At 39.2% G+C, this 25938-nt stretch overlaps 1 protein-coding gene across 1 annotated transcript in view; it reads right to left on the reverse strand.

Annotated features, from left to right (window-relative positions):
* Window positions 1–4738: 4738 nt before the first annotated feature.
* The window catches only part of LOC118416664, a 25670-nt gene continuing 4470 nt past the window's right edge, over window positions 4739–25938 (reverse strand). Inside the window, exons 2-22 of the mRNA XM_035821841.1 lie at window positions 22939–23037; window positions 19899–20149; window positions 19489–19716; window positions 19040–19281; window positions 18511–18604; window positions 18226–18367; window positions 17729–17945; window positions 17029–17273; window positions 14319–14481; window positions 13815–14020; window positions 13286–13394; window positions 12955–13024; window positions 11058–11256; window positions 10674–10784; window positions 9775–9974; window positions 8240–8353; window positions 8003–8073; window positions 7867–7907; window positions 7541–7637; window positions 5933–6032; window positions 4739–5000 (exon numbers count right to left, since the gene is read on the reverse strand). Of these exons, the coding sequence (XP_035677734.1) occupies window positions 4917–5000; window positions 5933–6032; window positions 7541–7637; window positions 7867–7907; window positions 8003–8073; window positions 8240–8353; window positions 9775–9974; window positions 10674–10784; window positions 11058–11256; window positions 12955–13024; window positions 13286–13394; window positions 13815–14020; window positions 14319–14481; window positions 17029–17273; window positions 17729–17945; window positions 18226–18367; window positions 18511–18604; window positions 19040–19281; window positions 19489–19716; window positions 19899–20149; window positions 22939–23026 (3072 nt within the window). The 5' untranslated portion in view covers window positions 23027–23037 and the 3' untranslated portion in view covers window positions 4739–4916. The remainder of the gene's footprint in view (window positions 5001–5932; window positions 6033–7540; window positions 7638–7866; window positions 7908–8002; window positions 8074–8239; window positions 8354–9774; window positions 9975–10673; window positions 10785–11057; window positions 11257–12954; window positions 13025–13285; window positions 13395–13814; window positions 14021–14318; window positions 14482–17028; window positions 17274–17728; window positions 17946–18225; window positions 18368–18510; window positions 18605–19039; window positions 19282–19488; window positions 19717–19898; window positions 20150–22938; window positions 23038–25938) is intronic.

Genomic DNA, 25938 nt, shown 5'->3' on the forward strand with positions numbered 1-25938 from the left:
CGATGAAACAAAAAAAGTTAAATTTTCATGATTTCTTTAGGTTCAATTTTTCATACTGTACCTTTATGAAAGCGGTCATCCACTCTACAGCAAAAACAATGAATAAAGCACCATTAGTGAGGGGAACACTTTGTGTGTGCTTTTGTTTTACACTAATTTTCTGAACGATGCCTTATGATATTATTCAGAAATTATTTGGCGACTATTGACCTAAAGAACTTGCTATAAGTCTACCAGTCAGGACGTTTGTAAGGCATAATACTACAGGTAAAACTTTAAACAGTACAGCAAAGCTATATACAACGGTCGTTACCTTACGTTTCTAATGAGTCGTATATCCCTTGAAACTTGTGATGAATTTCATCAGATTGACTTCACGTAATCAAACAAAAAGACACGAGCTGTCATTTATGCCTAGATCTCTGTTGTACAATACGAAATAATCTACTTCATGTGCTCTACTGCGTGAAACTGGCTCCTATACAACTGTAGCTTTTAACTACCTGTAATCTCGTATCTGTTCTGTAACTTTTTAATATAATTTTATCATTTGTATTTCATCTTGTGTATTTATCAGTAGGTGATTGCTTTTACCTGTACTGTAATACAATTTAAACCCTTGCGTGAACCTCGCAATATAGCCTATCAGGCTGCGATATCGATGAGTTTCGTTTGAAATAAACCTTGAAAACTTGAATCAAATTCATTGTTTTCTTAGATCTGGCCATGGATAGTACTGGACTTGTAAAAGCTCCGTGTATTCCGTTAGATCAGAATGTATTCCTTGAAGTTAGTTTTATTTAATACTTCGGAAACACCCTTTAAAGCATTGAGGTCGTCTGTGTGAATCAAAATTGGCCCCTAGGAGTTCAAGAGATAACTGCAGACGTAATAGCAATTTTAATTGCAGCATGTGTGTTAAAACACACATGCTGCAAACATTTTTTTTAAAGATCGGACCTCAATTTCTTAAGAGCTGCCCATTTTTATGAAGGCCCTTTTTTTCCAAGTCTTACGTATGGAGTTCAATGGGATGATTGACAAAGATCAAAGCCCATTTTTTACCAAAAGCAAGTGGGAAATAAAGTTACTAAGGCTACACGTTGTCAAACAAGTATCCAGAAACACATTGCAAAGGTAATTTTCAAGCTCAACCAAATATCTCTTTAGAGCTGCCAAGTTAACGTTTGTTCAATTGTTGTACGCATTATAATGTGTTACACCTGGCTTTAATTTAATTGGAGGGTACTTGGGGGGTCAATGCTTTATAATGCAACTGCTCCCTTGTCCAGGTTCAATGTCAAGTGGTCGATAGAATTACATTTTTTTTGGATTCAGAAAAATATTCCTACCAGAACTGGAACACTCTCCTCTGGAGTTCAGTATGGCTTTAAAAGATCGACACAATATGGCAGCGTAGTATTTCTAAAACGTGACGTTCGACACCTAAAATGAAGTCGTCTGCATTTCTGAGGTCCCTGCCATGTGCTTCAGAGCGCCTTGGTGGTAGCCAGTTGAATACCTTAGAATGAACAAGGGATCTGGCAAACTTTAGACAGTGAACTTCACGCCTTACATGTAGAGGTTCTAGATCACACATCTGTAGCGCTGAACTGTAGGCACTGTATGAACGACAAAGAATTACAAGCTTCCTCCATCTTACAAGCTGAATTCGTATGACTTTCGTCAGCACATTCTGATAACCAGAGAAAACCTATTCCTAAACGAAGTAAAATACCAGCTCTTTAAAGGCGCCCGTTTACATATTCTTCTGATCCATTGCTTAAAGAAAAAAGAAACATACGAATCTAACGGAATTCAAACGAATTTCTGCTTAATATATACAATTTTAAGTAAAAAGAAAATTAAAGTCCTTACATTTCGTATGCTCCTCAGTAGTATATATTTTCAACATTACAACATTAGGTCCTCAATGTTGACTGACTGCATCAACTTCAAGTTCGGTTTATTTTGTTTCATTTATAATTGTAAAACAAGTTGTAAGTATAACAACGGTCATTGTGGCATGCGAACAATCGGCACATATCATTGATGCCTCCTAGCGATTGTTACCGTATTTGCAGCTATTCTTTATTGTTCTGCAATAATGTCTTGAACTCCAAGGAGGCATTTTTTAACCATACAGGGAACACGATGGTCTGAAATAGCTAGGGGTGTCTACATATTCATTAGAATTTACGGAATACATAAGGGATTTACGGAATATATACAGTTCTTGGAATTCTTAAGGGTTTTACAAAACATATACAATTCTTACTACACTGTCTAAGGTTATACAGTGTATAAATTCGGTATATTTCAGTAGTTTGTAAGTAGTAAATCGAATCGATTTCGTAAATTCGTATGAAAACCTTTGAAAGTGATCAAGGTGTCAGCACAGTTTAGCTAGGTAGCTTCATTAAAACATTTAGTACTTGGTGTTGACTAATTTGTTTGGATAAACAATAATAGCGTTTCTGTTTCACATTTGTATTGTGTTTCATTTTCTTTTTTTCATTTATTTTTACAGCAGTCAAGCTTGGAAACTCAAATTGTAAGCTTCACAACAGTCATTGGGGCATGGTGAAATGCTTTGCAACCATATTACGTCAAAAAATGGCGCCCAGTTCAAATACGAACAAAACATGCGAATAGATCACAAACAGTGACGTTACGGCAGGTACAGGTAGTGGTGGTGACATTTTATCGCCCAGCCACACAGGAAAGAAGTTCGAAAGGTATGGAGAACAAGAATCGACCTCGGCCATCAAGAAAAGGGCCGGACGAACAAAAACTGGATCTCGTCTATGAGAAACCGTTAACGTTACTAACTTCAGGGTTAGATATATCACAATGTCTATATAATAATAACATTAATGACCCGCTTTCCGTCAATGTATACTATTCGGAGTACATATTGAAGGTTTGTTTAGTCTAAGACATAGTATTTTTACTACAAAATAATCGCTGAACTTAAATGTTACTCCAACTAACAAAAAACAGAACTGAAGTACACAAGATTTAATCCTAGTACATGAAAAATAGATATCGGGCTTGAGTGACGAAAGTTGATAGTTGAACTAAAAATGTATAACTTAGTAACATGTTAGTAACATGTAGTCAAGAGCAGAACTGAAGGAGCAAGATAGAGTCATAGTACAAAACATAAAAGCGTGGTGTTTCATGAGAGCAGTACAATGAGGAGAGGAAGGGGAAGGGTACGGCCAACATAAATAGTATTTGTTTACATTTAAAGGCCTTATCCTCTGACCAATTATCTTTCAAATTGCAAATGCTAAGAAAAAGCAAACTTCTCACCCGAAAATTTGATCTTCCTAAGTAAACCAGCCTGGTTACAAAATAGATGTTTTCCTTGTAATTCATATGACAGTAGTAATTGGCACATGCGATCTCTGTACACTAGAACGGAAAAAATCCAACCCTTTTTTACATACCACTATTTTCACTGGCGCAAACGAACCCAAAATGCACACAATTTAGACCACATCACCGTTGAAACGAACGAAATAGGACAGCCCAGCTTTTCATTACCCAAAAAGTACAATCGCTATGGTTTAAAATAACCCACAAACATATTTCAAAACATATAACGCATCCAATAAACTCCATCTGTAAGGGCAGATATTCAAATAAGCAATATGCAAATATCATGTAGCTAAAAAGACATTTTGTGGAAAACAGAAACTCCAAATTTTAAATCTAGGATTTCATAATATATATGAAGGGTTCGATTAACATAACTTCTTTATCTTTTCTGATCTTAATCTCTACGTACATGTAGAACCGCTGGTTCTGACAGATCGCACTCTCTACACTGAAATGTAGAGAGTTGAATACATCAATTTTAATTAGATGTAGAAAACGTTATTCGTATTATTAGTACATGTTCACTATGCACTCGTTCTCATTGAAATGTCGAAAATGGCATTTTTTTGGTCGAAAAATAAATCGGCTTTATTTTCAGTGAAAACTACCTGGTTGTTTAGGAAAATTCCTCTTTTAACCATAGCCAAAAAATGGCAACTTATTATTTTCGGTCCCATTGGTAATACATTACAGGACATGTAACAAACGTTACCGGTAACGTTTGTTACAACAGTAGACTTTACACTGTTTTCTTCTAAAGGACTCACCTTATTGACTACATCATTTAGGTATAAGTAGATGTCCCAAGGGACATTTGAAAAGTGGGCAGCTTTTTAGCTTTTTTTACACCAGGTCAAATAGAAAGCCTAGACAGCATCGAACAATGGTAACGTTTGTTACAGTCATTTCTGTACAACATTTTGTTAAGCAATGTGGGATACAATTAACAGTCAACAGCCCTTTCTTGTTTCTTTAGGAAGCCAGAGAAACTGTACAGCGTCACAAAAACGGTCATTTCTAGTCTTATACGTGGATAATAAAACCGTGGCAACCATCGTACTCGTGGTGGTAACGTTTGTTACCGAATCTGGCGACAGGCATAAACCTCCTCAAAGAGCCTCCAAGATCAGTAACAGGAGCGATCTGACATGATCGGACAGAGGGCCTAGGCAGCTGGTTTCACCTACCGAACAATTATTCTGGGAACTGAATTGTTACATTTTTGGCTACTATTTGAATTCTTCGTTTCTTCTCAGGCGACAGCCATTTTTTTTAGGGTGTGAAATCCGACCCGTGGCTATAATAACCTTCTAAGCCATCAATCAATACGAATGTTGTGGTGCATCTTTTCTAAAACATTACAGGGGTTGTGGAAAATGAAGGAATTAGTGATGTTGTCTATAATTTGCTCCATATCAAGGCGTAAAGTCAGGTGACAGCATTTCGACATTTAAATGAGAACAAGCCTATGGTGAAATGCTAGACGTAATCATGTGTAACGTGTACTTAGAGGGATCATGTATGTGTTACTACATCATAAAATCACCATCATCATCGTCATCACCAGACTCCACCACCTCGTACTCATAATCATCGTCAACGTTAATGTAATTCTGAAAAACAAAACACACATCAACGTTAATTTTGATGGAATATTGATATATATCCAGCAAAGATGGTCCGCCGGAGATCAGAAAATCATAATAATGATTCAGTTACGTTGTTACGTCAACAATTTTGTCCAAAAAAAAACACACATACACTAACAATAAACTAATACATTACACAGGTGTAATATTTCTGAACAGTATCTTTTAGATGTTCTACCTGCCATAGATTACATATGTCACATTCATGAAAGTGCAATTACGAAAGGCACTGCAATTAGAGATTTTCCTCATTAGCTATGCAAATTAAGCTATGATTTGCCTATTTCATTTCGATTCCTACATCTCTGTCTAGGCTGCATGCATGCCGAATATCATGGAAATTCATCTTTCCCTTAAATGAGTTTGATAAAAATGCTCCTGCAGTTCCAGAGCAAGCTGCTGGGGGCCAAAACCTACCCTATTTTTCTTACATGAAACGCTATCTGCTACTGAAATTCAAGATCAGACAACGTCCAAGGCTTAAGACACGAAAAAAGTTTTCTTGCAGTACCAAGTTCACACATCAGGAGCCAAAATCAAACTTGACCTTCCTTATGCTGACCACAACATGCCGAAACACCCACACACCCTGACAGAGAGGCCAAAAACTATACCTCGATATTTCAAAGATCTTGATTATCTAGTGCAATGCTGTATTAAATACCTGAGCTGTTTTTATCAAGGAAAAAGTTTATCTTTGAATGAGAATAGAAAGTTTGCATGAAACTTTGACGCCTTTACATTGGTAACAACGGCGAGAATGCACCACAAGGTGCATCGAATAGGCTATTTGATGTACTAGTACATTGTTGATATGAAATTTCTTAAGCACATCTTTAGAGACTTGAGTAGAAAACTTCAGCGACTTCGTATTACTAAGATCGGGCTATACTCACCGTCATGTCTCTCATCATGTTTGTGAGCACTTGCACCAGGTCCGAGAAAGTCGGTCGGTCCGTCGGAAGGCGTTCCCAGCACCTCATCATCACGTGGTACCTGGTGGAGGAAACAGCCGCGTTCTGATTTAGATTTTACCGCGTAACTAGCCGTCGCGACGTCCATGATGACGTTACATGTATTTCAATTCCAACTGCCCCCCCCCCCCCTCCATCTGACGCATATATTTTTGGGACTTATCTAGCCGTACGGGGTGCAAACGCCATTCTGTTTTGCTCATGAACGTCGGTGTGATTTTTTCTGTGATTGATAAACTCATACTTCTTCAATATTTGAATATCATGTTTAACACTTAACCCTATCCAGACGGGGGGGGGGTGCTAAAAGTGCCTGCGCCAACTTTGACGTCGTATAACTACCGAACGACGTGTGCTAGGACTACGAAACTTGGTGACTTTTCCTGAAATATTGTTAGCAACAATTCTCTGAAAAAAAATTTAGTTTGTGATTTTTCATGTTGCCATGGCAACGGGTTTCTGACAGGCATATTTTACCAAATATACTAATTTCAGTTTGAATTATGGGATTTCATAGTTTTATTTCTAAACCAAAACTTGTTTATCTATATCATTAAGATCCTGTGTAATTCTAAGTTACATTTCTAATCAATTATTTATAATCTATGCTAAATTGATGACGTCATGGGTCAAAATCCAAGACGGTGGACAATGCCATTTTCAACGATAAATACATGTTATTTTTACTCAAATTCTGTCAAAATCTTTTATTTTCTTACAAAACACAATCATTTGAACCTTTCTAGTCCAGTTCCATTGGGTTTTGGGGTTATATGTGGAAAAAATCGTATTTTAGAAAATTCAAGCTTGTCGATCCAAGATGGCGGACAAATGGTGTCATTTTCTGTCGTCATATTGGCGTCAGTGTCGTCGTCATTGGCACCAAAAGACTTGGCAGAATTAGACAACAATGCGATAACCTTTATAGTCATCGTTTTCTTTAATACCTTTAAGTATAGCGGAAATTTCATATGTAGACGATTTAGCCAAAATATGACATTATGACGTCATAATTACGTCATATTACGTCATAACGACACCAAACTTACAGAAAATATAAAACTTTACTAGTAAATTATCCCCTCTAAATTTGGTGATCGTGACCAAGCCGTTTTGAAATTACGAAGGGGGGGTCAAAAGAGCCCCCCCCCAGGTCCCAGGTAGCCAAAAAAAGCCCGGTCCGGATAGGGTTAAAGACTGCATTCATTTCCAAAATATCGATGTCTATGTTTTTGACGCAAAGATAACTTAATTAATGTAATAGACAATGCGCCATTTGCTGTGGTCCTTTTGGGAACGTAATCCCGCCGGAACACATACAAGCTTTATTTAGATTTAACTACGACAGCAATGGGCCAGCACCTCGTGGTGCGAGGAAGGAATTTTTTTTTCTCATAATGAAAAATGGCACACATAAATATACGCCTGGGAACTCCGCACAGTCAGATAGTAGCTAAATGCTTGAATCTTCATGTGGAACAAACATAAAATAATAAAAGATTGCTATAAAGTGGACTGAAATAAACGCACAGCGCATCCTCACAGTTCCTGGGTTTGGGTAGCCTGTATCCTTCATGTAGCCTTCTTATCAAGAGTCTCGACTTCATCCCACTGTAGGGTGTACCTCCTAAACACACGGCGTAATGTTATCCGGTATGTAGGGTTGTTGTACAGTAATAAGAAATAATAAAGACTGTGCCAACATCTCTGTTAAGTAGACGTCTATGTGTTTTTTCACGTACATGTACACCCCCCATCTTTCTTATTTGAACAACACTGCGCTTACGATCATGGTAGGATGTAAAATTTTTTTTTGTTTTCAGTGTCTTAGATAGGATTGTACTAACGTTACTTACCAAGGGTCACGATCTCCCAAATAAGGATACCAAAGGACCACCTGCGAGTGAAAACGTATTCTTATTACTCTGACGAACTTGCGTAATGATAGAAGTTTTCAAAATCCCAATATAGTATAAAATTTCGTAAACATACACGTCACTTTTTGTGGTGTACATCTTCGTGCTCAGTGCCTCTATAGCGGTACATCGGAATGGGATGGCTTTCTGTAGTTGAAATTGTTGAGCAGATGAGTAGATATTAATGCATAGCAACAAGACGAATATCTGATGTCGTTATGCATATGCATACGTGTGTTTATATCACCATGATATTCGGATAGCAAGTAGTTGTAAATTGACCTTAAGCCAATAGCTTTGAAAATGAACCTACTCTTGACTTCTGCTCATAGATGCCCTCCCCACGTGACAGTCCAAAATCGGCTACCTTTGCGAGGAGGCTGTCTGTAAGGAGAACATTCCTGGCCGCCAGGTCACGGTGGATCACCTGTCGAGAAGTAAGATACCATTTCACCTTCAAAATGCTTTTAACCTCTATTGTGTTGTGAACACAGATGGATATATGGCTAGTAATGGTAGTTAACCTTTGTTTGATATGTTATTTAGGTAAGCCTCCTAATATGTTCGTGTTAAAAGTGAAGGGTCTAGTGGCCAAATAGACCCGCCAGTGTTGAGTTACCTGGATGTAACATTTATCTGCTGTTGCTATTGAATACTTTAATCTGGGGGTTTGTCGTCGTCTTTGACTCAAATCTTTTAGACTGTGTTCTGAACTGAACGCTGGAGTCTTTCAATTTGTGACAATTTTGACAGCACCTCCGATGTTGCATTCCGGGTGATTCCGAATTCCTTTATGATTAATAATCAATTTTAACCAAATAGGTCACACAGCGAACAAAACTTCTACTAGCGTTCGATACAAAATCCACCGATATTATATGCCCTTTAAGGTAGACTTGACTCTTTAATCATGGTGACATTGTTTAACCCTATCCATACTGGGGAGGGAGGGGGTAAAAGTGCCTGCCCCAAATTTGACGTCGTATAACTCCCAAAGGGCTTGTGCTAGGACAACCAAACTTGGTGACTTTTCCTAAAATATTATTGTCAACAATTTACAGGAAAATTATATTAAGTTTATAATTTTTCGTGTTGCCATGGAATGGGGTTTCTGAAAAGCATATTTAACAAAATTCACCAATTTTGGTTTAAACAATGGTATTTTAACTAAGATTGTCTTGCTAAACTACACTTGTATTCATAAATCTATGATATCTAACATATCTTAATGTGATATTATAATTAGATACTCATAATTCATGCTAACGTGATGGCGTAATTGGTCAAAATCCAACATGGCCGAAAATATTATGATGAAAAGTATAATCAGCTTATTTTCGTTTATTGTTAACGTTTTATGTGGCAAATGTACGTATTGTGGGAATTCCCCGTTTTGGCCCAAAAAAGCAATTAATGACTTCATTATAATCTAATATAACGTAATAATGATATCGAAATTTCAGGAATTATAAAACTTCACTAGCGTATCATCCCCGGCAAATTTGGTTATTGTATGGTATGCCGTTTCAAAATTACGAAGGGGGCCGAATGAGTACACACACCCCCACCCCCACGCCCAGTCTGGATAGGGTTAAGATGCTAGAGATGTTTTAAAAAATCTATTCCAATGCAGAGACAAAAGAGTTGATAGTTGGAAACCGTACTCTTGCTTTTGCGCTTACCTTATTGTAACATGCAATTAAGGATTTACACATGTTAGTTTTTATTGCTCATTAAGTATGAAATGACAATTTATTTTGCATTTGTATTTTGTATCTTGTCGGTGACCGTACGGAAGTCGCTGCACTTTTATTTTGCGTCGATAAGGTTTGTTTAAAGGTAACTTACGTTCTTCCCGGCTAAGTGCTCCATGCCACTGGCAACATCACATGCGATACGCAGGAGCATGACGGGTGACAGGGTGGAAGCGGTTTTCACTTCAGGCCGCATGTTAGCGTAGGGCCTCTCCGTCATGTGCACACGTGACTTTCTCAGGTACTTTAAAAGATCTCCGTTCGCAGCTAGTTCAAGAGCCATGTACTGTTGACCTGAATTGTCCAAAATGCAGTCAATTGTTCTGCAATAAACTTTGGCTTTACTTGATTACAACGCTTTTCAGCAATTATCTAATGTATTCAAAATATAATTTAAATGGTGTTACCATGTTATCATCATAACAATGCAATAACGTCAAGCTAGGACAAAGTGGATCTGCACTCAAGTTTTACAACGTATATATAACCAGCGTATATATAACCAACGTATATATATATATATATATATATATATATATATATATATATATATATATATATATATATACATATATATGGTCACTGGTTCAACCTTCATGACCACTTAGACTTTATAGTGAGGGCAACTATTCTACTTTGGCCAAACTTTTTTCATTCGCACGCTGGCATCAGTTTGGGGTTCGCATGTCATTGGATAATCAAATCAAAACGGCCTTAGCAGTGCTTAACACCACTAAACAAAACAACAACAACAGAAAAACAAATGATAATTATGGATGTGCTACTAAAATGTAAGACTTAGTAGTATGCATAAGAATAAAGGTGTGCTTGGTAGAAGTATTGTTAACGCGTTATTGCTTACAGATTCAAGAAAGAATCCAACAAAGTGCTCCTTACCACAAAAGCTCCACACAACAAGATAATGGTTTTTCTTGGAAACAATTAATAGCTAGCTGTCATGAACGGAAAATCCACGTCATTGAAACCTCCAACCTTTGTGATTGCAGGTTCCAAGCAGGTTTACGATGTTAGGATGGTAGCCAACGTGCCGCATGATGTCTACTTCTTGCTGAAACTCTTGATGGCTTTCCTGATCAGCCCCACCTGAAAAAAAAACGACATTATCAACACAACGTACAGAGGCTCATTCTATATCTATGCCAATTTAATACGCCAAAAATTTCTTTATACTTTCATAAAACTCTCAGCTTTGGGGTTTTCTTATACCGCAATGAGTGGCAGCACCTAACGAGGAGGTAAAATGTCACGCACTGATCGAAATTTCACCATGTGTGACGATAAGAAAGAAAGGAAAGAAAGAAGGAAGATCTTAGCAATGATATGACTTATTTTAAGGTAATTGTTATAAGCACTTACTTTTGAGCACTTTGATAGCCGATTGGACCATATCGCCACCCAGCTTTACCGTTCCCTTGCGAACTTCCCCAAAGTTGCCTGACCCAAGGAGCTGGGAACTCAAGGAGATGTCATTCCAAGACAGCTCACGTTCACTATTTCCCATAATCCTCAGCGGGATGTGGTAAGGAGGTTCGCTGACGTCCGCTGCTGGTTGATGCTGGGAAGAAATTGAAGGAGTCATCTTCTTCATAGCCTCGTTAATTGTTCACTGAATGAGTGAATGACCTTTATTGTACATTATCATATAGCCAATCAGAAGGCCCCGTTCCATGTTGGTTGTTACGCCGTAACACATAGATTCAGGCCAGGCAGGTGTGTATTGCTCCTCTGACTGTTCGGAATGAATCGACACCGAATTTTGACCAATCAAAAGTAGCGATACACACAAGAAAGTAAGGTATGTGCAGGTATTGGCCAATAAAAAGGAGCGAAACATATGCCAGAGCAGAGAGAATAAGTAAAGACTGCAAAGGGGAATGGCTCTTTCGAACATTGAATGCAAATGCATATGGCTCGTTCTCATTTTAATGTCGAAATGCTGTCGCCTGACTTTACGGCTTGATATGGAGCAAATTATAGACAATATCACTGGTTCCTTCATTTTCCCTATCCCCTGTAATGTTTTACAAAAGATGCACAACAACATTCGTATTGGTTGATGGCTTAGACGGTTATTATAGCCACGAGTCGGATTTCACACCCTAAAAAATGGCTGTCGCCTGAGAAGAAACGAAGAATTCAAATATTAGCCAAAAATGTAACAATTCAGTTCCTAGAATGATTGTTCGGTAGGTGAAACCAGCTACCCAGGCCCTCTGCACGATCACGTCAGATCGCTCCTGTCACTGATCTTGGAGGCTGTGTGAGGTGGTTTATGCCTGTTGCCAGATTCTGTAACAAACGTTACCACCACGAATACGATGGTTGCCACGGTTTTATTATCCACGTATAAGACTGGAAATGACCATTTTTGTGACGCTGTACAGTTTTTCTGGCTTCCTAAAGAAACAGGAAAGGGTTGCTGACTGTTATTTGTATCCCACCTTGCTTAACAAAATGTTGTACGGAAATGACTGTGACAAACGTTACCATTGTTCCATGCTGTCTAAGCTTTCTATTTGACCTGGTGTAAAAAAGCTGCCCACTTTTCAAATGTTCCTTGGGACATCCACTTATACCTAAATGATGTAGCCAATAAGGTAAGTCCTTTAGAAGAAAACAGGGTTAAGTTTACTGTTGTAACAAACGTTACCGGTAACGTTTGTTACATGTCCTGTAGTGTATTACCAATGTGACCGAAAATAATAAGTTGCCATTTTTTGGCTATGGTTAAAAGAGGAATTTTCCTAAAGAACCAGGCATTTTTCACTGAAAATAAAGCCGATTTATTTTTCGACCAAAAAAATGCCATTTTCGACATTTCAATGAGAACGAGTGATCTATGTAGGAACAGATTCTGTTTCTTACAAAATGTTTGTCTAATTTCTTATACGAGACTTGTCTAAACGCATCACAAACAGATACGTATATCCGTTTCATTAAGCACGAAATCTTCTTTGATACAGTTAGAAAGCACGATTTTTTTCCATCTGATACAATTTACAGTGTAAGATAAAATGGCGTTCATCGTCTACTTGATGTAAGTCACAGTATTGACAAATTCTATGCTGCAGAGGAGTGTGGATGCGTCCTCCCGTTCTGATTGTTCTGAATTTCGATGTAATTTGTGAAAACATTGTAATTGTAAGAAGGGAGGTAATGTTGTTAATTAGACCATATAGTTCATTCCTGTAAGCATACGCATTTTTACTGTTTATCATGACCTATCAAAACATGCGACGCCAATGATCCTTACCAAATCGTTCCGGTGTTCATCTTGTCGCCTTGCCTGGGGTGTAGGTGCCGCCTGCCTTGCCTTGTTCCTCCTGGATTGGGTATGCAATTGATATAAGGTAATAAAAAAGTTTCCTGTGGCCTTATTAGTTCAATGAGTCATATGATAATTTCATTGTTTGTGTAGACTGCCTCACCTTCTCTCTCTCAAAATAATTCGATAGAAACGAGTGCGGCCACAAAGTTGCCTAAAAATTCAATAAATCGATGAATACATCTGGTGTAGTTGTAGATTATCATGAACCCTAAAGCAAGGAAAGTGCAGCCCAAAGCTTTACCCTTTTGTTTCTTACCTCCAAATGAATACTCCCAAACCTGCGAGAAGCAACAAAGAGAGCAACACAGCAACAACTCCTCCTACTATGGCTGGTATCGAGCTGGATGACGATGGACATTTTTGGTCTGAAAATAGCAATAAATCCCCCAAATAGATAAAGGGATGCAATATATAATCAATATGTTTGTGCATGCCAAAATCTAGATGAAGTCCTCTGCACAGATGTTAAATTTCACTTCATTTGCTTTTACGATTTGAATACAGTAGCCCAAGATATATTTGAATTTGGTGAGATGCAAATGAAAGATGAAAATGATAAGACAGATAGAATTAGTTTTAGGCCTTTATCAAGAAAAAAAATCCTCACTCTATCTTTATAGCAAATTTCAGGTCACACCCGCCCTAAAAATGAGCTCGAGGTCTATCGATGGCAGAAGAAAGATGACAAACGCGATCAAAAGCAATGCATTCCCTCCCATACCAAAGGTATGAAGTGAAATCTAATAATGACTGAAAAATTATAAGAAAGAAAACAACAAATATACTGATGAAAATCCTGGCTTCCGAGTCGTTTGCACATGTGCAGTTGAATCCTCCGATGACGTTGTAACATCGGCCCGGGTCGCACGGGTTGTTTGCACAGTTGTCAATCACGTTACGGCAGAGGTAACCGTGGTACCCCACCTTACAGGTACACTCGTACGACCCCACCAGGTTTCTACACGTCCCGGTAACGCAGTTTTGCGTAAGGCTGTAAAAGAGACGTACATGTATTTTGAACTGCCTAAGTGTCCGACCTTGCTTCTGAAGGCAGGAACACTGGACTGTTGTTAGTCAGGCCTGTGTGTCACTGGTTATAGTTGTTAAAAATCCAAACAATTTTGCCATTTTATCTACTGCCATCAAAGATGCCAGACAATTTGTCTGGGGCATTTTTCGTGCGTGCATAAACTTTTAATAGATTCGTCTTTTTCTGATATGCACTGTTTTCAGACTAAATCAAACACAACATTAAAGACAAGATTAATAAACCTATCACTTTGTTTTACCTGCACTCGTCTATGTCATCTTCACAGCTCACACCCGAGGAGCCTCGAGGACAGGTGCAGTTCCTACCGGAGATGCTAGGGGTCGCCGAGGTTCCCTCAATGCAGGTGCCACCAAGATGACATGGGAAGCTGTAGCAGTTTCGCTCAGTGTCACAATTCTTTCCTAAAGAAAGTAGAATGCAATTGTAAGGTTAAACAATAAAGAGACATATCTCAGAAACTCAGGACACTTTTTTACATTGAATTTCACTTTCTTACGCACTTAGGTAAGTGTCCTGTGTGTCATGAGCGACATTCCATATCATGGGCCTCGTCATCTTTTATCAGCATTTGGGGAAGATTTTGCAGTTAAGAAATGTATATACAGTATAACGTTATCGACATTTCATCACTCTTGGCGCAGTTTTGTACCCTTCTCAGCACCGTCATACCTTGTGCATGTTCCCCAGTCTGATGATCCACTGGGTTAAATGCATTAAGTAACATAGTTTCCTCGGATATCGTCAGACAGGGTTCGCGACAAGGCCTGGACACGGCTGCAAAATTGTTTCCTGTTAAGTTTTTATTTCTAGGAATATCTATGTTGCCTCAAAATCTAGGGGCTCTTTTTCTTTCATGTAAGGACCCTATCTGCTAAAGTCTCAACATGGCCTGGGCGTAAAGTTTTTTGCGTTCTGCTATAAATGTTGAAAATACAATCCTCTGACCTTTTTTAAAGGTAGACGGAGTACAGAGGACGTATGCAGGTGATAAGAAAGGCTTTCTTATAGCGAACCCTCAGTGTCTGCACATTCAGAAGTTCCTAGCTCTATTTTCATGTATTTCGCGATTTCCTTTTTAAGTAAGATATGTATTCCGCATGAAATGACTAGTTTTCAGGAATTTCTGTCCTACAGCTGGAAAATAAAAGAAAAGATTACAAAATGTTGAATGAATAACGTGAGTACAAAATAATTTCTATCACGTACCTATAAAAATACGTCATAGGACTTTTCAGAACCAAGCTGCCAGAATCTGTACAAACAGCTACAGCAGGGAGGCTAGTGTTACCAAAATGAAATCATGGATGTCACTTGAAAACAGAAGGAAAATACCCAAACTTTGCATGATGTGCAAATGACCAGTAAACCGGTGGACGTACCGACTGATAAGTATCTAATATCAGCTAAAAAAAAAGAAGAACGAGGAATAGTCATGCCTTCAACTATCAGAGTTACCAACCTAGGATTGATGTGTTCAAAAATCCTTCTTTTTTTCCATCCAGAACTGTTGTAGAGCGGAATTTGTTATCACCAAGCACAGTTGGGGCATCTTCTCTGGATAGTTTTAAAGAAGACTTGCAGACAGATGTGCATAAGTTAGGTGTGACGGGTCGTTTAGTGTAATATAACCAGCTGCTGTCGCGCCGCGTGCCTGCGAAGCTGGTGTGTTACGCCGACGGGCGGTTATACCGGCTAAATAAACTTAGATACAAATGCAGATTCAGTAATGTTGTATTACTTGGCCCGACTCTTGTCTGTATCAAACAGCGACCCTGCCATCTGTCCTTCTACCTACGGTAGCGCTGGTCAGCCGTTAACCCTATGCAGACTGGGCTTTTTGGCTCATTCGACCCCCCTTCGTATTTTCAAAACGGCTTACTGTACGATCACCAAATTTGCAGGGTGGTTTGTACTCATCAAGTTTTACAATTCCTGAAATTTGTATATCATTATGACGTAATATGACGTAATTATAACGTCATTAATTGATATTTTTGGCTAAAACGGAGAATTCCCATAATACCTAGATATCTCACTCAAAAAGTTACCAATAATGGTTTCTTATTAATATTTAAGTGTTATTAGACTTCTGTTGACAAATGCCGACGCAACGACGTCAAAATGACGTCATAGAATGACGTCATCTGTAGTTTAGCTATCCGCCATCTTGGATTATCAACCTTAAATTTTTCAAGATACATTTTTTTCAATATATAATGATAAAAGCCCATGGAAATGGATTAAAACGTTCACATGAATGTTTTCTGTAAGAAAATACCACGTAGTGATGAAATCTGAGTGAAAATAAGCTTGTTATACTTTAAATCATGATATTGTAGGCCATCTTGGATTTTGACCAATTACGTCATCTCATTAGCATAATTTATGAATATTTAATTATAAATGTTCAACTAAGATGTGTCAGATATTAAAGATATATGAAAAGTAGTTTAGTTTAGAAAGAAAATCTGAAAATCCCATTGTTTAAACCAAAATTAGTGATTTTTGTAAAATTTGCCTTTCAGAAACCCGTTGCCATGGCAACACGAAAAATCATAAACTTACCCAATTTTTTTTAAATTGTCGCCAACAATATTTTAGGATAACTCACAAAGTTTGCTTGTTCTAGCACAAGCCGTTTGGGAGATATAGGAGGTGAAAGTTGGCGCAGGCACTTTTACCCCCCCCCCCTCCCCCCAGTCTGGATAGGGTTAACAACCAATCAAGTCTCCGCAAACGACGAAGAGACAACGTGATTGGTTGAAAGCTTTCCACCCAACAAACAGTGGAGTATCTGATTGGCTGGCGGCTGTTCAGGCTGAGCTGAGGCAATGATTAGGATGGATCGTAGACCAGTTTATTGCGGGCCGTTTCTCTTAATATACAAACACGACAGGCCTTGGCATAAGAGGAAGGATTGTGTGGGATATAATATAAGTGAGACTAACCCTTGTATTGCTCAGGACACTGGCATCTGTAGGCATTCTCCATGTTAATACAGGTCCCTCCGTTTTGACACGGGTTTGATTGACACTCGTCGATGTCGATACAGACGAGCGGGTCGGCCCCGGGTGTCTGTTCGTTCCACCCCGGTTTGCACTCACACACGCCCAGGTTACACACCTGTCCCACACCGGTACACTCCTTAGACAGGCAGGTGTCGAGCTCGTGGCACTGGTCAAAGGTGGTGTCCCTGTGGCATATGCGTCAGACACAGGCGTTTTATCTTTCGAGCTGTACTCTAGATAAAGAGCTTGTCATTCACTACTGAACAATGTAAACATTCAGCACAATATCAACATACTGCTTCTATTTGTGTCAAACAGTGTATACAGGCTATATAAAGCAAAGTAGTAACATAATACTATTATTACTGTCAGTCAGTGTACTATACAGACTATACATAGTACAGTATAGTAACATAAACGATTTAAAAAACGACGATTAATCCCAACTGAGCACAGCACTAATATACAGTACACAAAATCACTTTTCAAGGGATTGTTATAATACTATATGCTATCTTTTGACATTAATTTCTCTCATTTTGAGTTCATTATTCAACATATCATATTGAAGACTTAAATGCGCTTCTTTTATTGAATGGCAAAACAATGATCGCCTTTAGGAGTCGGTTCATGCTCTCACCTGCTCTCAATGGTCGCAGTCTTAAAGTCGATCTGATGGGCGGTTTCTTCAACACTGCTGTAGGAGACAAAACGGAATTCTTCTAGGCAGCCTCTCAGAGACTCTGTTACTTCTATGTACTGTTTGGCGTCGGTTGTCAGGTCGTCGGCGGGGTTCTTAAAGCCGCCGACATATAAGGAGTTCACGCTGAGTGAATGAGCCGCATCCGCTCCCTGTCCTGTGCAGTACCAAACGACAGAAACCATGATGGCATCTCTCTGTTAGTTCACGACATTAGCATAGCTAGCGATATATCTTGCATTGTTCAAGGGCAACTTTTACCACTTAAATTCTCGTATGAATCCTGGGTTTAAATTACCTTCATAACGCTAGTGCTAGTTATAGGACGTAGTCTGCAAATAGTATCGAGATCTTCTGTAATCCCACAAGACACAAAAAAATAGATATGAAATATAATCATTATTGTTAGAACATAGTTGTGTTGTGTGAGATTTCACCTTGGAAAGTGACCAGGCCGATGATGTTGCCTGCGCGGTCCTTCATGGTGGCGGTGTTGGCGTCACGTTCGATGAACAGCTCCTGCTCCTGTCCGTCGTTAAATGAATTGGTAGACACGTAGCTTTGATCCGCGCCGCTTCCCTGAAGTAGTAAAGAGGACATTCAGAATGATATGCTTAATGCTGTAGGAGATGTCGCGACAAGTTTATGCAAGTTGCAAGATTCAGATTGCTAATATAATTAATGTTATAGTACAGAGCATATGTACTATCATAAACACATACCTTAGTGTTAAGTCTCAATACAGCTTTTCCATCCTTGAGATAAACCACTAACCAGGCGGGGCCTCCAAAGTACAAGAGAAGACCGTTCTTGGCCCTGGGGATCAGATGTAAAAAAAAAAAAACTTATTTCCTGCGCCAAATACGTGATAACTGTGTTAGTGAGGTGGTAACGTCACTGCCGTGACATAGGTGTCAATGGTCACGTAATCTCTGTTTCTTCCATCATGCCTTTTTTTATGGCGTGATTGTGTAAGCACAGTGTGGAATAAAGCTCCCTTTGGATCGAGTTACATCGTGCCTTTGATTCTCTCAGAAGTAGCTTCCTGATCAGCAATGACGTTGAACAACATAGAATATGTTGGAGAAACACAAGAATGTACATTAGAATTATTTAAAAAAAACAGAATAAATGAAAGGAATAGAGAAACGAGAAGAAAGAAGGGTAGCAAAGAAGCAAGGAAGGAACACATGGGAAGCTAGAAATAAGAAAGTAGAAAAATATACAAATTTAAGCAAACGGCAATCTTACTTTGTCTTGAACTTTAAGCTGATGGCTGTTCCTGACCTAGGCTGCAGGTCAGCTTCAACCTTCATGTATGACCTTGAACTTCTCAAGGTCGCAATGGAGGGCGGGGCGCAGACAGGGCATGTCGGGACGTCCTGACCGGTACTCTCCGTGGTGGAGGTCAGGTCAACTTCTCTTGAAGGACTTCCAACATACAGGTAGGAGATGCACACGATTGGGTAGTTATACAGACGGTCTGATTGTAACTGTGGACGAAGAACAGCAATCTCTAACACAAGATGCTACATGGCTGTGAGAACAGTATCAACTGTCAGTGAAAATGTTCAAGTAATCACCTAAACATTCGCCATTTGTAATCTTACAATGGTGTCGTCTTAATGTTATACGTTGTATGCTTTTGCATCGTCATAGTTTACGTATTTTTCGTCTCAGTGGTTAGACGTCTCGCTTACCCTCAAGTCATTGACTTCTTTGTACCCTCCTATGAAGGTGTTCCCAAGTAGGTTTGGGTCTGTAAAGGACAGAGTTGGCTGCACGTCGGTTAGAACCGACAAGGGGGCGTTGCTGCCGTCCACGACCACCGTCATCTGTCCGAGATGGTGCTCCCTCATGTTGGTGATGACGACAACATGAGTCTGGTTGTGCTGGACTGGCGGGCTGTTCTTGTCTCCTATGAACATCTGCAAATTGAAAAGACATTGTCATGTTCATTCCTAAACCATAAATAGCTTGTTTATACAAATGACGTTCCTTGCGATCTCAGCAACCATCACCGATATGTTTTTAACAAAAACGTTTCAACTATTGATATTGCAGTCCAAGTTTAAGACATATATCTCTTTGGTAAGAAATATTGACATACCTCCAGTAGTTGTCCACTGAGGGAAGCCTCAATGTATATCTGGCCGTTGAAAACACCCATTGAGAAAAAGTTCTGCCCTTGTCCAGCTTGGTAGATGAGCAGTCCTCTCTCGTTACACGCTTTGAACTTTATCTCCAATTTGTCCTCTGCGCCTTTTAGTACTGGATTCTGAGACAGCTCCCATTTCAGGAAACCTCCTTTGTCTACGAAGATTTCAGAACTCGCCAAGTCCGCTATCACCAATAGTGAAACTGCGGTGAAAAAAACAGCAATTATACCATCAATGTCGATGATATTCTTACCAGCTATAGCAGAAGAATAGCAGCGAAAACAATTAGATCAGTGAAAAACTAGTAAATGAAACTATCCAATCATCAAAAGTATGCATGAAGTCATGTTTGCAAATGTCATTAGTACACCAATATCAAAATTCATGCAATTCGGTTTTAACCCTATCTAGACCAGGGGGGGGGGGGTAAAAGTGCCCGCGTCGACTTTGACGTCGTATAACTAGTGAACAACGTGTGCTAGGACTACGAAACTCGATTCTGCGAAAAAACTTTTAGTTTGTGATTTTTCGTGTTGCCATGGCAACGGGTTTCTGACAGGCATATTTTCCCAAATTTACTAATTTCAGTTTGAATTATGGGATGGTTTAATTGCAAGATCAAACTTGTTTATTAATATCATTAACATCCTGTGTAATTTTAAGTAATATTTTCATTTAAATATTCATAATTTATGCTAATTTGATGACGTCATGGGTCAAAATCCAAGATGGCGGACATTGTCATTTTCAACGATAGATACATGTAATTTTTACTCAAATACCGTCAAAATCTTTTATTTTCTTACAAAACACAATCACTTGATCATTTTCAGTCCATTTCTACTGGGTTTGGGGGTTATATGTGGAAAAAGGCGTATTTTAGAAAATTCACGGTTGTCGATCCAAGATGGCGGACAAATGACGTCATTTTCTGACATCATATAGACGTCAGTGTCGACGCCATTGGCAACATAAGACTTGGCAGACTTAGACACCAATAAGATAAGCTTTATTGTCATCATTTTGCTCAATACATTTAAGTATAGCGGAAATTTAATATTTTGACGATTTTAGCCCAAAATATGTCATTATGACGTCATAATTACGTCACATTACGTCATAACGATACCAAAATTACAGAAAATATAAAACTGTACTAGTACATCATCCCCTCTAAATTTGATTATTGTAACTCAAGCCGTTTTGAAAATACGACGGGGGGTCAAAAGAGCCCCCCCCCCCCCCCCCCCCTTGGTCCCAGGGATCCCAAAACAGCCTGGTCTAGATAGGGTTAATACTAGGGCCAAGGAGCTGAAGATGGATTTACGGTGCACAAAGGGCCAAGTAACCATAATGAAATAATAATCTGGAAGACCTACTTAAAACCAAATGCTTTATTTCTTCAATCAATGTCAAAACCGAATTCATACAAACGGTTGCCATAGTGAAATAACATCTAAAAACTAGAAAGGTCGACATTTGCTTGAGAGCAAATACAGCATATTTCAGCCATCTCCCTCCACATTAAACTGTTCAAAAATCACCCATTTGAAATATCACTTTTACTAATGACGGTTTAACCCAAAAATTTATCTTACCAAATACCCGTGCAAGTATGGACTTCAGTGCACTCCGTGTGCAAGAATGGACTTCCTGTGATACCCATATGTAAAGTTGAGCAGTCCAAAAATACATCCGCTAAAATGGGACTTTGACATAATCATCAAAGTCCAAAAACGAATTTTAGAAAATGCCTCCCTCCGTGCAAGAATGGACTCTTCCAGCACACCCCATGTAAAATTTCAAATTAGACCAGTCCAAAATTAAGCCCACTGAAAGACTTTACATAATCACCAGTCCAAAGATGAATTTAAAAACAATGAACCCCTCCGTATAAGAATGGACTCCAGCAAATGTTCCAGCTAACACTAGGCTCACTGATTGGCTACCAAATCCTCGTCACGATATTGATTCAGGTTAATCGATTGGTTACCTTTTTAATTTAATTCTGCACCCGAGAAAGCCTCCAAATGGGGTCAACGACCTTGAGCTCATTGACCCCTGTGGTCATTGGAAAATGACCCAAAAAATCATTTTGAAGTGATTCATGCCAAAAATCACAAATGGGACAGGATGATCCTGATAATGACATTCTTTTTTTTTTCACTGTCAACAGGATACTCCTGTCACGTAGATATTTTTCCTGCGGGTTCCGAACTTGATGTAGTAATGACCCCTTCCTAAAAATAAGGACATTAAATGTTATACTTGTGACGGAACAGCATCTAAAAACATAGTAACAGCCACACACTGATTTAGAAAACAGGCACACATAAGGAATTCTCTGAGGATTGTAACAACAGAGATAGCAATCTTCTTTGGTTACAAACCGTCAGCTAGTCTGGACTAACTAGCTCTTGAGTGATGTCTACCTCTTTTTCTTGTTACCAACTTTCTGCAGTGGTCTTTCTGTAATGTGACTGCCCCTCCTTTTTTGACTGGTACAACACTATGTTTGTCTTTCTGAGTTAGAAGAAAATGTGTGTTTTTCTAACTCAAGGAAATGTGATGAATTGTTTGATTTTGTTGCTCTGTAGACCAAAACTGTTATTAAATCTATATGCGCATATGATCAAGGCACCTATGTGCGAAATTTCAGGTCATTTGGTTATAATAACAGGACACAGGGGTCCAAAATATACAGTTTTGTTCTACAAATGACCAATAAAACTCAATAAAATCATTTTAAAGGCAGATATAGAAAAAATCAAAAGCCTGGGGGTATTGGTCCACTCTACCCTTATAACAAATTTCAAATCATTCGGTCCAGGAACGAAGGGGATACCACGTTTTGAAGATTTGACAGGGGGAAGAAAGAAAGACGAAACATTACGAATACTATATATACATATTGTATGGCTGAAATATAACAATATATTTCACCATACCTGTGGCATGGCTGAAATAGAAATATATGTGAAGTGAACTCACGGGTCTGGTATATAGTAGGTTTAAACAAAAAAGCGAACAGAACGAAGAGAAACATTGCTTCGTCCGAACGCTGCTGGCACCTCTTCATACGAGGAGGATCTGAAAGCAAAACACGTAATAATTAAGATATTATGATTTGAGAACCTTAGTTGAGTGATGAAAACTGACGTGACATATATGTTAAAATTCATAACGCAGAACTTTGTAAATCAATGTTTCAGATTAATAATGCAAAAGGATGTCATGTAGAGTTCTCGGCTTTCTATTCTTGTATTTCGGCTCATGCGCGCTGATATCCACTAAGCAGGGAATCTACTTTCATGCGGCATGAATGCATGCAGTCATGCCTGCTATGCTGTCCTGATTATCATTCCAAATATCATATTGTAAATGAGGTAGTAATTTGCAAATAAAAATGAGGTATACATATGTTGATTTAGTAGGGAGGAATGTAACAAAATGTAAACTAGAAAGGCCGACATTTGCTTGAGAGCAAATACAGCATATTTCAGCCATACCCGTTCCCATGCAAAATTGAACTGTTCCAAATCACTCCTGCGCAAAAATTGAACATTCTAACAGTAACTTCTCGAAATGAACTACTAACTCATATAGAAGTCAAACGAGTGACATTTGGTATAACATCTACACAAATCACAGTATGTGGACGTCGTCACGATCAAAATAAAGATAACTAGTTACCGTCAAAAAACAGAAATGATGCAGAAAACACCATGACATCTCGTGTGGAAGTATCTTTTGCCCTTTCCCAAGGAAAACTGATTTCGCCTACTAACGTTATCAGTTCATGCATGTTTTTGACAACAAACGGAGATACACAACGACGGCAGTGGCTTGTCAGCACTTGCCTGCGGTACCAGCGTTCCACAGTTCTCATATAACGTTGTTTTGACGAATTTCACAAACGAAAACACCTTTCAATGTACATTAACAACGGAGTGAACAATGTAAGGCTAGCCATTTCTCACCTAAAGATGTTCTGCTACCGATGACAACCGAAACTGGGTAGAAGCTGACGTAAAATCCGCAGAAAACTGCAGACTAAATGCAGTTGCTGCGGGAGTCTGTGACGTAAATGTAAAATTAAAAATGGACGAGTCCGGGGTGGAATCTTCAAAAAGGTCTGCATAAAAATCTCAAACCTAAAAGTTTCTTTCCGTATATATATTTTGTGTATATTTGTAATTGCTGTTTTAAAAATAATGGTCACATATTATATTCCTATTTTCTTTGCAGTAACCTTTTATGGAGTAACATAAATTACAAAATCCTCTCAAATATGAATGGTTCCGTCTACATATAAACATGACAATCAAATGTTGCGTCATTGCCGACGAAGTGTTGCTTTCTCTTCGCTGATTGGCTGGCGGCACAATTCAATTAATTAGCAGACTGACACCTGTCACCTGTCGCCCAGGGCGGGAGTTATTGCTTTGTTTGCCATATATGGAACGCACTAAACGTCGAGAATGGCCAAAACACCTCCCGTAAAACCCCGAAATGGGTCATTTTGAAGTGATATATGCCAAAAATGAAAATTGGGTTCTTTAAATAAATACTCCATGCACGCCTGTACCAAACTTTTAGGTATTGGTCCACTCTACCATATGCATTGTGCAAAATTTCAAGTCATTCGGTCCAGGAACGACGGAGATGATTCGCTTTGAAAATTTGACAGGAGAAAGAAAGAAAGAAGAAGAAACACAAGTTAGGAATGTTTGTAAGCATAAGTCCGTGAGATTTCTGAAACAACAGCAATTCCGTGATAAACGGAACCTTCTAAAAACGTACGGAGCTAACCGTTAGGTTATGTAACAGGCAATGTGGGGGGACCCAGGGGGGCGAAGCCCCCCGGAAGCTCTTGCATTTTAGGCTATTGAGAAGGCTTATTTTATCAGTTTTTAGGGCCATATCTACGATCATCGTAGCAGTCACTTAACTTTTCTTCAGCAGTTTGACGTAACAATATTTTGGATAAAAGCTTCAAAGACAACTAAAAACTCATAAACAACAAACTTTACTCAGCTCAACAGTACTTGATAAATATTGTCCGGGTTGCCATCCGAAGTTGAAGCGCTTACTAAGTTAGAGCGCTAGTAACGTTATCTTCGCAGCGTTGTTAGCCACCGTGCGACTTATGTAATGTTGACGGTTTGATATCTCTGCGTCGCCGCCTCGCCGTCAGACGATATTCCCACGGACATGTTTCAAGAAAAATACCGGGCAAAAACCGCTGTTTCGCGTCAGATTCTATTCTTTAAAACATGTGGGACTCAGTGTTACAGTCTAATAAATATTTTGTAGAAGCACCGCTGTGGGAAAGAAAGTCCAAGGAATGTATTCACGAAGCATGAATTTCGCTGTACGGCACCATGACTGTTTGAAACTCTAATCAACATCCGCGTTTGATTGATAGCCGGCGGCCCTTTGACAAAGTCGGCGAAGGATCCCACTAACACTGCCGACACTGCCCTGGCGGTTTGTGGGCGGGGTCACTTTGCGAGGCTTACCTGACGCCCGGGTTTTACATACAAACTTACGATGGTTTGTAACTTACGTTGCCGAGCCAAAGAGCTTCAAATTTAGAACAGGAATTTTGGGAACGCGACCCGCTATTGTTCCAAAATTATGTCGGAAAGAATTGATTCTATTTCCCGCGCTGAAATAAAAATTACGCAACTACTAGTAACTGCCTGTCGGTCAACCCCGATCCCCAAATACGGGACATTCCCCGGGAACTGGCTGTTCTGGGGAGGGATCCCACCCCACTGATAACTCGCGGCAAGGCACAATCGCTACACTTTTTACATTTTTTGGCGCGAAAGCAGGGCGGCACACGCAAAATTTAGAACAGGAAATTTGGGAACGCGACCCGTTCGGCAAGGGCTTTCTCGCCGCTTTGTTTACATTTCCGGCGGCGGTCCCCCGCTGCAAGAACAGCGGTGCCGGCGGGCCCGGTGCCTATAAACCACGCTCCCC

The sequence above is a fragment of the Branchiostoma floridae genome, chromosome 5 (assembly GCF_000003815.2).
Source record: "Branchiostoma floridae strain S238N-H82 chromosome 5, Bfl_VNyyK, whole genome shotgun sequence".
NCBI lineage: Eukaryota > Metazoa > Chordata > Leptocardii > Amphioxiformes > Branchiostomatidae > Branchiostoma > Branchiostoma floridae.